At 36.6% G+C, this 11,264-nt stretch overlaps 1 protein-coding gene across 1 annotated transcript in view; it reads left to right on the forward strand.

Moving 5' to 3' along the window:
- YES1 (YES proto-oncogene 1, Src family tyrosine kinase) overlaps positions 1-10,349 on the forward strand; it is a 71,765-nt gene extending 61,416 nt beyond the window's left edge. The window contains exons 5-12 of the mRNA XM_090039764.1: positions 913-1,016; positions 1,185-1,334; positions 1,594-1,749; positions 2,442-2,621; positions 5,549-5,625; positions 5,954-6,107; positions 6,656-6,787; positions 7,265-10,349. Coding sequence (XP_089895890.1) covers positions 913-1,016; positions 1,185-1,334; positions 1,594-1,749; positions 2,442-2,621; positions 5,549-5,625; positions 5,954-6,107; positions 6,656-6,787; positions 7,265-7,473 — 1,162 coding nt within the window. The 3' untranslated portion in view covers positions 7,474-10,349. The remainder of the gene's footprint in view (positions 1-912; positions 1,017-1,184; positions 1,335-1,593; positions 1,750-2,441; positions 2,622-5,548; positions 5,626-5,953; positions 6,108-6,655; positions 6,788-7,264) is intronic.
- The last annotated feature ends 915 nt before the right edge of the window (positions 10,350-11,264 follow it).

Here is an 11,264-nt window from a genome sequence, read left to right on the forward strand (position 1 = left end):
AGTGAAAGTAAGTTGCTGCAGTTTAGTTTTCGGTTGCTGTAGGTAGGAGGTGCACCAATAGAGCAGCTCATGTGCAGGATGCCCCTTGCCTGTCCTTATTCTTAAAAATAATATGGACAGAAATGGGCAAGTTGGTAGAGGAAGGAAAAAGTGTTTAACACCAAAATAGTTTTTACATCTGCATGTAAGTGAATGTGCTTGCTTATTCACACGTGTCTTAAATTACTCCACCTGTTCAGTTCTCTGAGGCGCTAGAGGAGAGGGTAAGGCATCTGAGCCATTGCAGTGTTTTATTGTTTCAAGTGCATCTGATCCAGCCAGTGATGTTGAACTTCTAACCCTAAGAAAAGTTGGGACAGGGAAAAGAAGGGAGGTGTTGTGGTGTTTGTTATTATGTTCTGTTAGTATGTCCTGGAACCTACTGTTTGCAGATAGAGGTCTCTCTTTCTATATTAGAAATTACATTAAGTGTCCCTTTCAAATAATGGTAAGGTCAATATTCATTTGCAGTGAACGAAAATGTGTTCAGCTGTGTTTGCTGCAAAAAGCAGTCAGTTATTTTAATCCCTTCTGTTTCATAGCAGTAGTCCAGACAATGCTGATAGCTTTAAACTTGTGTGCTATATTTACATGAATACTAGAGCTGAGCCTTGCTGTTTTTGACCTTGACCAGAAACAGTATGTAGGAAAGCCATGAATTATAAATTTTCATGTGTGTAATTCTAGTTAAGCAGTATTGTATCTAGATCTTGAGATCTTTCTGACTGTTTAGTTGTAAGTGCTTTTAAAAGCCCCTTAGGATTTTTAGGTAACATTTTTGAAGACAAAATCTATGTACTATTCAAAGCAGCCTATTGAAGCAGTATTTTTAGTATGTTACTGACCTCAGCAGATATTTTGTTTAATTTCTAGATGGTATTTTGGTAAGATGGGGAGGAAAGATGCAGAGAGATTATTGTTAAATCCTGGGAACCAGCGTGGCATTTTCTTAGTACGAGAGAGTGAAACCACTAAAGGTATTTTTCTTTAAGTTGACTTTTATTCTAAGGCAAATATTAATTATTATTTTTATTGTGTGTGTGCACGCACATGCATGTAATTTTTGGCATACAAAAGTATGCATACACAAACATGTACTTGTATGAATATATTTGGAGAGATACTGAATTTAAACTCTTTGTTAGGTGCTTATTCCCTCTCTATACGTGATTGGGATGAGGTCAGGGGCGATAATGTGAAACACTACAAAATCAGAAAACTTGACAATGGTGGATACTACATCACAACTAGAGCACAATTTGAGTCTTTACAGAAGTTGGTAAAACACTACAGAGGTAAGTCTGAATCCTGGGCTTCAATACTAATCTAATGGCTACTAAAGGGGGGAAAAAAAATCAGCAAGTGGTAATTATGACCTGAGATGCTTTTTATAAGCATACTGTTTTATTCTTTTTAACAAAAAAAATATAATGGTGATGTCCAGGGCTGTGCTATAAAAGAAACTGAATGATTATTTTTTTATTAGTTTTTTATTTGACTTCATTATAGTTTTGTGCATCTTTAACTTCAGTAGTTCCTTTTCTCATTTTCCAGAACATGCTGATGGACTGTGTCATAAACTAACAACTGTGTGTCCAACTGTGAAACCACAAACCCAGGGACTAGCAAAAGATGCTTGGGAAATTCCTAGAGAATCTTTACGGTTAGAAGTTAAGTTGGGCCAAGGATGTTTTGGTGAAGTGTGGATGGGTAAGAGTAAACACATCTCTGTTGCACACCTCTGTTGTAAAAATTCCTTTTAATTATATTTTAGATAGATAAATATCAAAGTCTGAAAAGATAATTTGTAAAGAACTGAAGGCTAAATTACCAATTATAGCAATATCATTTTTCAAGCATGCTTTAGTGCAAAATCTCTCATAATTTTTAGATGTGAACTCACACCCTGAAAGAAAAGATTTAGTCTGTAACTATAATTCCTGGATGAGGAGATAAGAACTAGTACAACTGCCTTCAAGAAAAATTCACAGGAAGGTATGGCAGCCAGAAATTTGTTTCGAGGAAAAGGGGCAATAACAAGTTAAAGTGGAAAACAGATGCATTAAAAAAAGGGCAAGTGAATATAGCATTCAAAGGACTAATGAAGATACTGTAAAATGTAAGTTAGAAATGTGTTAATATTTATCTTTGAGATTCAGGTCACAATGCAAACCACTTGAATTTTGCTTTTGTAACTTGCTTGTTCTCAAACGCTCCTTAAATACATTATGCCTTTGGTATGTTTATTCCATAATGTATATACTATATACAGTTCAATTCAGAGTTAATTATCAATATGGTTTCTTCATCTATATAAAATAATAAAACTGAAGCAAAAAGGAAGCAGCTTCAATTGAAAATGTGTTAAGTATAGTCCAGGTAATATATACTTGTCTCCCTAGGAACGTGGAATGGAACCACAAAAGTAGCAATCAAAACACTAAAACCTGGTACAATGATGCCAGAAGCTTTCTTGCAGGAGGCTCAGATCATGAAGAAATTGCGACATGATAAACTTGTTCCATTATATGCTGTTGTTTCTGAGGAACCAATCTACATAGTTACTGAATTCATGACGAAAGGTATGTGAGCAGTTAACTGGAAAGCAGCAGATTTTAGAAGTTTATTAAAAGTCCCAGTAACAAGATGAAAATTGTATTGTTTTAAACTAAAATTGAATATTGATTTGCTTAAACCCAATATAACATGAATCATAACTGACCCTTAAGATGTAATAGATTAGAAAGTAATCATCTTTGCTGAGAATTTTTCTTCTGTTGCAAGTTTATACCTTTGAAATGCTATTTATATATACAAATATAGAAGAGCCATGCACATGATCAGAGGTCAGGAAAAGAGACCTTACAATGACAGGCTGAGAGCCATGGCGCTCTTTAGCCTGGAAAAGCGCAGGCGCAGGGGTGATCTGATGGCCACCTATAAGTTTATCAGGGGTGACCACCAGGATCTGGGGGAACGTTTGTTCACCAGAGCGCCCCAAGGGATGACGAGGTTGAACGATTATAAACTACTGCAAGACCATTTCAGGCTGGACATAAGGAAGAATTTCTTTACTGTCTGAGCCCCCAAGGTCTGGAACAGCCTGCCGTCGGAGGTGGTTCAAGCACCTACATTGAACACCTTCAGGAGTAAATTGGATGCTTATCTTGCTGGGATTCTATGACCCCAGCTGACTTCCTGCCCTTTGGGCAGGGGGCTGGACTTGATGATCTTTCGAGGTCCCTTCCAGCCCTAATGTCTATGAAATCTATGAAATAGTGGTAGTATTTGACATAAATAGCTATTCACATTTTAAGAGTAGATGGAGAGTTCCCTAGCTTTTCTACAATGCTTTTCTTGAGTAGATCTGAAAGCACTTCACAAAAGAGTTTAGTATAACTTTATCCCTGTTTTATAAATGGAAAACTGACAATTGCTTCTTAAATGTGTGAGAGAGAGGCTCAGGTGATCCATCTGGTGTCTGATGCCCCACTAGTGGTCAGACCTGCCTGCCCACACTCCCCAGCCTCTCTCATCTTTTACCTCTTGCCTGGAGAGGCTGCCTTCAGAGGCTGAAATAGGCTTTTCCTTGGGTACCTTTCCTCTGTGTATAGTCTTTGGGCTTTCCCCTTTAAAACAGCCACAGTTGGGACTTAGGGGCTATCTATAACCATGAGTGCAGACAGAAGTGACAATTTTTTGCCCAATCTGGCCACAGAAAACAGTCTATAGCTGTGACCAAACACAAATGCACAGCTGCAGACAGCTTCAAAAATGGCCAATTGGGTGAAAATCTGAACCCTTATTGCACGAGGGGTCAGATGAAGACATTTGAAAACAGTGTCTTTTGTAATTTATGTCTGTCTGCCTGCCAGCCTGTCTCTGTTTTCAGAATGGGAAGGGGGCAAGGGAACAAAAAGAGTTCAGTCTGTGTGTTCTTCAGCCCCCACTGGAGGCTGGGGAACTCCTAGAACAAGCTCCCTCTGTTCCCTTTCCCTACTCCTATCCTGAAAACTTTGCAGCCTCGCAGGAAGGAGGGGCCTTTACTAAGGGAAACCAGATGCAGGCTTGCAGCCAGCAGCTATATCCCCCCCCCCCGAACCAACAGTGAACTTCTGTTGGTTCCAGGGAATCGTTGCAACTCAGAAGGCTTCCAGCAAAGCGTTCTCAGTTACAGTGAGGAGCTGCACTTCAGTATGCACCCCAGGGTCTTCATCCTCCCCTATGGTCATGACCATGTCTCGCAGGCATCAGTCAGTATTAGGAGAGGGACCCCTTGCCCTAACTCTACACTTGGCCCCTTAAGTCTCAAACCTTTGTGGGGGTTTCCACCCTCCTGGCTTTGGCCCCTTTCCTCTAGCTGTGCCCCCCAGCCCAGGTCCACTGTCTTGGGCCTGGCTTCTGGTCCCCAGCCCTGGTTTCACCCTCTTGAGCTCTGGGCTCCTGTCTCTTATCTCGCCTTTCTGGGCTCAGGCCACTGGCCCCAGTCTCTTGTGGCAGCTGCTAGGATCCCTGACCCTGGCAAATCTGCTTGTGTGCTGCTCTGCCCATGAGTCCCAGAGCCTGAAAAGGGAGCTCTCGGGCATTGCTTTGGACTCCATACTGTCCCCATAGCCACAATCCAGTTCTCCCATCTTAACCTTTAGCATAATAGAAATATAAGGAAACTGCTTCCCCCTGAAGTTCTCGCCTACTCTGGGTCAGTACACCACTGCAAGCTATACTTCCCCCTTAGCTGTCAGTCTTGTTCTCTTGGGTATCCCTGGGTCTGTTTCCTGCTGCCAGCTTCTGCCGGGAGCTCCTTTCCCTACAGCATGCAGGGCCAGACTCCCCTTCTGGCTCAGGCCTTAGGCTTACATGCCTCAAAGCCCTGCTTCTTCCTGTCTTGTGGCTCCCCAGCCACGTGCACAGGCTTTCCCCTTACTTAAGGGCCAGCTTGTGTTCCTCTGCTGCGGTCCTGTACAACCAGCTTAACCTGATGCATTCTGTTGAAGTAACAGGAGTCCCTGACTCCCTGTTACAGAATGTATAATAGTGTTAAGCTGGGAACTTCTTGGCCTTTGAGTTTTCCATATTTAACCATAACATTTGATTAATATTAAGATTTTGTGGAGAAAAAATAAAATTTGGACCAGATGTTGGAAAACTCCCACTGGCACCCAGAATTTTATTCTGAAGGCCAATATTTGTATGCCTTGGTTTGTATGTACTTATCTCTTTCACTTCTTCTTCATATTCCAAAATAGAGCTGGAAAAGATAGTCTTTAAAAAAAATCTTCAGAGAAGCGTAAAGAATTTAATGAAACTTGCTGATTGTAATTATGATGGCTGTTAGGTTATATAAGGCCAGTATTAGGTTTTGGTTAAAGAAAAACTTGGGGGAAAATTTTCAAAAGCACTAAAACTGAGTTGGGCATGTCTCATCTGTGTCTGAAAATTTTCCCTCTGACGTTTCCACTTCAACTTTTCATATTTATTTGTGTTTTTCCTAACGTGTGATCTTTTACAGGTAGCTTGCTAGATTTCTTAAAGGAAGGAGAAGGGAAATTCTTAAAGCTTCCACAGTTAGTTGACATGGCTGCTCAGGTACTTTAAAAATGTGTTTTCATCATAGAAAATGTTAAAAACATGAAACAAATATATCAACTGAAGATAAATGAGTAATATAGCTACTAGATGCTTTTTATAGCCTCTGTTAAATTTTATAATTTGCTGCAAGGAATAAACGATATGTCAGTAGATGCACTATAAACTAATAAACTTTATTAAAATCAGTAATGTTAAGTTCTAATAAAGTTACACTTTGTGCAGTTGTATAGTGAAACTGGAGTTAAAAAGATCAACTTATATGTAACATTTTGGTAAATGAACATGATCATAAATAAAACCCTTTTAATAAAATGTTCTTTTAAAGATTGCTGATGGAATGGCATACATTGAAAGAATGAACTACATTCACAGAGACCTTCGAGCAGCTAACATTCTTGTAGGAGACAATCTTGTGTGTAAAATTGCAGATTTTGGTTTAGCAAGGTTAATAGAGGACAATGAGTACACTGCAAGACAAGGTGAGACAGATTTATTTACAGGATAAACGTATCTAGTTACCCTGACCTATTATAAGCTTTATATATAACATCACATCACTGTATTTTATCAATACAGTTAAAAGATTGTGAACAAATAAATGTTAAGAATGTTGCCTAACCTCTTCTGCTTTTAACTTCCAGAGCCATCATTTTACAAGTAATCTCTAAAAATAAAAATAATTTGATAACAATCACTTATTTTAAAGAATTATTATATATTTTGTGTGACCAGCTTGAGACATTTTAAAGGGCTTGACTTTCTGAAAGTTACGTCTTTTTAAAGTATCAGATTGGCCACCCAAAATCACTGCTTTTGAGTTCCACCATTATTTCTTGTTTTCATATTTTAAAGTCTGAAAAATCCCTTTCTATTAAAAGAATATCAAGTCACCCTATTTAAATTTCACTTTGTTAATTGAATTAAAATCTTGTCAATGTAATAACTAATTTCAGAATATTGGTTATACTTGTATATAAGCAATTGGTATTTATGTAGGAAATGATTATTTGTGTCTCCTCTCTTTCAGGAGCCAAATTTCCAATTAAATGGACAGCTCCTGAGGCTGCATTATATGGTCGGTTTACAATCAAATCAGATGTGTGGTCATTTGGAATTTTGCTGACAGAATTAGTAACAAAGGGTAGAGTGCCATATCCAGGTGAGAAATAATTAAACAAGCCATTATTAGAGAATAGTATGTTATGATTATATAATAGGGTGTATATAATGAACACCAAAAGAATATTTCTTTTATTTGCAACTTCGTAAACTATTCAGTTTACATTTGTTCTCAAAGCTGTTCAAAATCTTCCTCTTCCTTTGAGGTTTCTCGATGTAGTTTTTCATGTTTGAACTGGAATAAAAAAAGATTGGGAAATACTGAACCAATTCTGTTTCCTCCTGTTGTTGGAAGGAGTTTGTCTTCCTGTACCAGATGAAGCTGGTAGATAGATAGCTTCATTTAGCTTCCTGTTGAGGGGAAAAACATATTCCCCAAACATACTAGTAGTATTTGGAGGATTAAAGTATTTTTGTCAATAGGAAGGTATTGGTATCTAAAGCCAGAAAAAGACTGACAGTTATTTGGAGTTTATTTTCATGTGTAATGTTCACAACTGAAATCCTTTTATTTTAGGGATGGTAAATCGGGAAGTTCTGGAACAAGTAGAACGTGGCTACAGGATGCCTTGTCCACAGGGTTGTCCAGAGTCTCTCCATGAGTTAATGAAACTGTGTTGGAAGAAGGACCCTGATGAAAGACCAACTTTTGAATATATTCAGTCTTTCTTGGAAGACTACTTTACTGCTACAGAACCACAGTACCAGCCTGGAGACAATTTATAAGCCAATAGCCTACATGAAATGCACAAATCTGCCAAATGCAAAGAACTTGCAAAGAATTCCTTGCTTCTTTGAAGCAATTGCAGGGAAGAATTTTCACCACTCTGCACGCTTTTAATGGCAAACTGGAATTGCATAATACAGTTGCACAAAACCACTTGTAAAGTGTTATACCCTAACTTACCAATGATGCGATTGGGTGTTTTCCAATTTATTTTAGGGTCCAAAGGAAGCTCACTAAAAATAATGGAGGATAAAATGAGTTTTGGCATGAGCATATCAAAAAAAAAAAATGTGTGTTAAAATCTTTATTTCCCTTATGTTTTTATAATGCTTTGTTAGAAGGGGAATTGTCTGGAAATATGCACTGCAAGTTTCGGACAAGAAGCTTTAAAGCAAAGGAAGATTACGGGACCAAACAGTTCCATTCCAATTCTGTAACATTTCCTGTGTTCAGAATTGGTGGGGGCGGGGGGGAGTGCATTTAAAAATGGTACAACCATATTTGAGATACTGATTCATAATCTTGATTTTTAAGCTTCCTTTTGCATGGACTTAATTAGGGTAGGTGAGGTTAAAAGAGAACGTTAAGCAGTGTATGACAAACTTGATTAAATGATAGACCTGAGTAGTGGAATTGGAGAGCATAATGCACTGTGTTAATACTTGTATTAATGTAACTGGAAAGTAGCATGAGATTTTTTTTTCCTTTTTATTTGTTTTTCTGCGTAGCTAATTAAGAATAATGAAGGTAACTAGAAAATGAGGTAATATTTTATAAGTTACACTGAAAAAAAAATTGTTTGAACTTGAAACCATACTATACAATCAGAGGGAAAATTGTTTAATCTTTTAAGCTCCAATCTTACAATGAGTTTTGTGTGAAAAGACAAAGGTTGTTGAAAAATCAAGTTTAATCTGGTAAACAGCCACATTTTAGTCCAGTCTGAGACAGATTTGGTACTGAGATGTAGCTAATATGTATTAACAGGGATCAGTGCCACAAATGTAAAATGTCTCATAGTTCAGGGATTTGATTGCACTTTTGATTTTTCTTGACTATAAAGACACACTTTTTCTCTCTCTCTCTCTCACGTATATATACATACACATGCGTGCACACGCACACACTCCTCTCCCCCCCCCCCCGAATTATTTAAGTCACAATAAATAGAAAAAAATGTGAAGGTTTAAAATCTAGAGGGACAAAATATATTTAATATTACCTATATTGTGATGACAAACTTGTGTTGGAAGCCAGCTCAGCTCACACTACATCTATATTTTCTTCACACTACATCTATAATATTTTCTTCAACTGTTGACATATCGAGCAATGACATTGTCTACAGTTTAACAATTGGCATAAAGTTTCCAATTAAGCTTTCGTACTTCAATGATGAATATCTAAATTGTTTTTTCACATATTGTGATCAAATTCATACCATCATTGTAAAACTGACAGACAAAGTAAGTAATGTAGTTCTGGTACTAAAAGTTATTTTTCATGTGTTTACACTGTGCTTTGTACTGAATCCCTCTACCAAATGGATCTGTAAGAACAGTACCATTATTTTCCCATTTTCCCTCATCTCATCTGTGATTATCAAATTTTAAAAGGGCTTTATGTAAAAATAATAAAAAACATGGAATTGTAATTTTTCTAAATATTTTAAAATGGTAACACAATCATACAAGTTTGTGTATTAATACAGTTATAACAAAAATGCCAGAAAATGATGCTGGCATTATTTGGATTTTAATTACTGAATGGAATAATTCCTTGTAATAACATTTGTATAGTAAAGAAATAAAACACTAACTTAATGAGTGTGTTCATTGTAAATGGTAGTGTATTATAAAACTTCTCCAAAAAGTTTGTATGTTTATGAAATTTTATTTGTTTCACCTCGAGACCTTGATGTGGATCTTACCCTAACCAAGAGTTTTAAATTTCACATTCACACTTTTATATAATAGCTAATGCGTTTTATTATGTAATTAAGTATTTTTATAAAGTATGGTATCGTTGAATTGTTTTGCAGAATTGGTTTAAAATAAAGTTCTCCTTGATTTGCATCTTATTATTAAAAGAAGTAGTAGTTGGTTTTCAAGCTACTTTGTAGTTTGAGGGAAATTAGCTGCAAAGCTATAGAGAACTTAAAGAATTGCATCACTACTTCCTTCATAAGTATTGTCATATACTCTTTGAGAAGTTTAAAGTGACGTCTTCATTCATTTTAAATGGTTCCTCTTGTGAAAGGGGAAATTTTTCCTACAGCACTTCAGAAAGCTTTAGCAGTCATCATTCAGAATCAACCTTTTAAAACTGACTATATTGGACAGGCATAGTTTAAATTCCCATTAGCAAAATTCCAAAGCAAACTCCTATACTTATTCATAATTTCTCATTACAGGTATAAAATTGTTTCCTCTTGTTTCTGTATAGTCATTCAGGGAATTTCTTAGTTTAATTCTATGATGTTTTCTTAGCTTTGAATAAAATGTTATGCGTCTCAGTGACAACTCCTGTTGTATGGGCATTTACAACCAGTCCCAAATATGCATAATGTTATCTAAACCACAACAAACAAACTAATATAAAAGTACAACAGATTCCTTTTACAGAAGTTATAAACTGCCAAGTTTATTGTATTTTTAGTATATCCTGCAGTGTAATCAGTGCTTTACTATTGATTTTTTTTTTAAATGGAAACAATTATGTAATATTTCTGGTAAAATCTGTATTCAAACTTTGTCCATCAATTTTGTCCTATGCATCTTTGTGGTAGATCTGCAAGCTGTTCCCATCATGTATTGTTCTTGAGCTTTGATATTTAAAAAAAAGTTCATACTTTTTTTGAGTAATTAAACTTCCAAAAGTACAATTGTTTGTATGATCCTGCTTTTTAGAGAAAAAGGAAGGCTATTTTAGATCTTGCAGGCATAGAAAGTTCTTATTTTTTATTTTTCATATGTTTTGAGTTCTCAGGATCATGAAGACCTGAAGAAGTGTAGTTTAAACCAAGGCTCACAATCTGAAAGAATAACTAGTGGACCAGTTACAATATGCCATTCATCTATGATGATGGCTGTGAAATCCTAAGCAAATTTGTGACACCAAAAAAACTGGAAGTGTGGAAAGACTGTATTATCCAAGTTTAATACCAAAATAAAAGGGACTACTATAAATATTAGTATGTTTAACACCGTAAAACATCCATTTTAAAACTTTTATCAAAAGATGTAGAATCTTGTATTTCCACCAGCCTGTCAGAAAATGCAGAAATGTTGCTGCAATGTATATGGGCAAATTAGGCTGCCTCTTTCTCCTACTGAAAAAAAAGCCTTTGTCAGTTTTTTGAAAGATTTGGGTTTGGCTGCCTAAGGCCGAAGAATTCAGGATCCCAAGTATATGGAGGCTCCTGCTTGCAGTCTTAAGTCATGCTAGATTTCAAAGAAGGGCGGGGTCTTATTAGATGGCATCTGTGCTTTGGTTTATTTCTTTTGGCTGGCTTCAGGGAGCTGCTCCTTCAGTGTATGGGTTTCTCAATCCAAGGTAGCTAACTTTCCCTATGAAGTGTATAAAATGTTTTGATACCTGACACAAGGTTCAGGAGCCTGAGTTTTTATAGAATCTAGTTAGGTTTTTTCTTCCAGTTGTGCTAGAGCCTAAATGCATACCTGCTGTATGTACAACACTTTTCATTTACTGAGTCATACACTTTGGTAAATTTTTAATTACTGTTATAATATGGACATTTTCAAACTGTTCATACTCTCCTCTGGAACAG

This window comes from Crocodylus siamensis, chromosome 3, assembly GCF_052110815.1.
Source record: "Crocodylus siamensis isolate JL-2025a chromosome 3, ASM5211081v1, whole genome shotgun sequence".
Classification (NCBI taxonomy): Eukaryota; Metazoa; Chordata; order Crocodylia; family Crocodylidae; genus Crocodylus; species Crocodylus siamensis.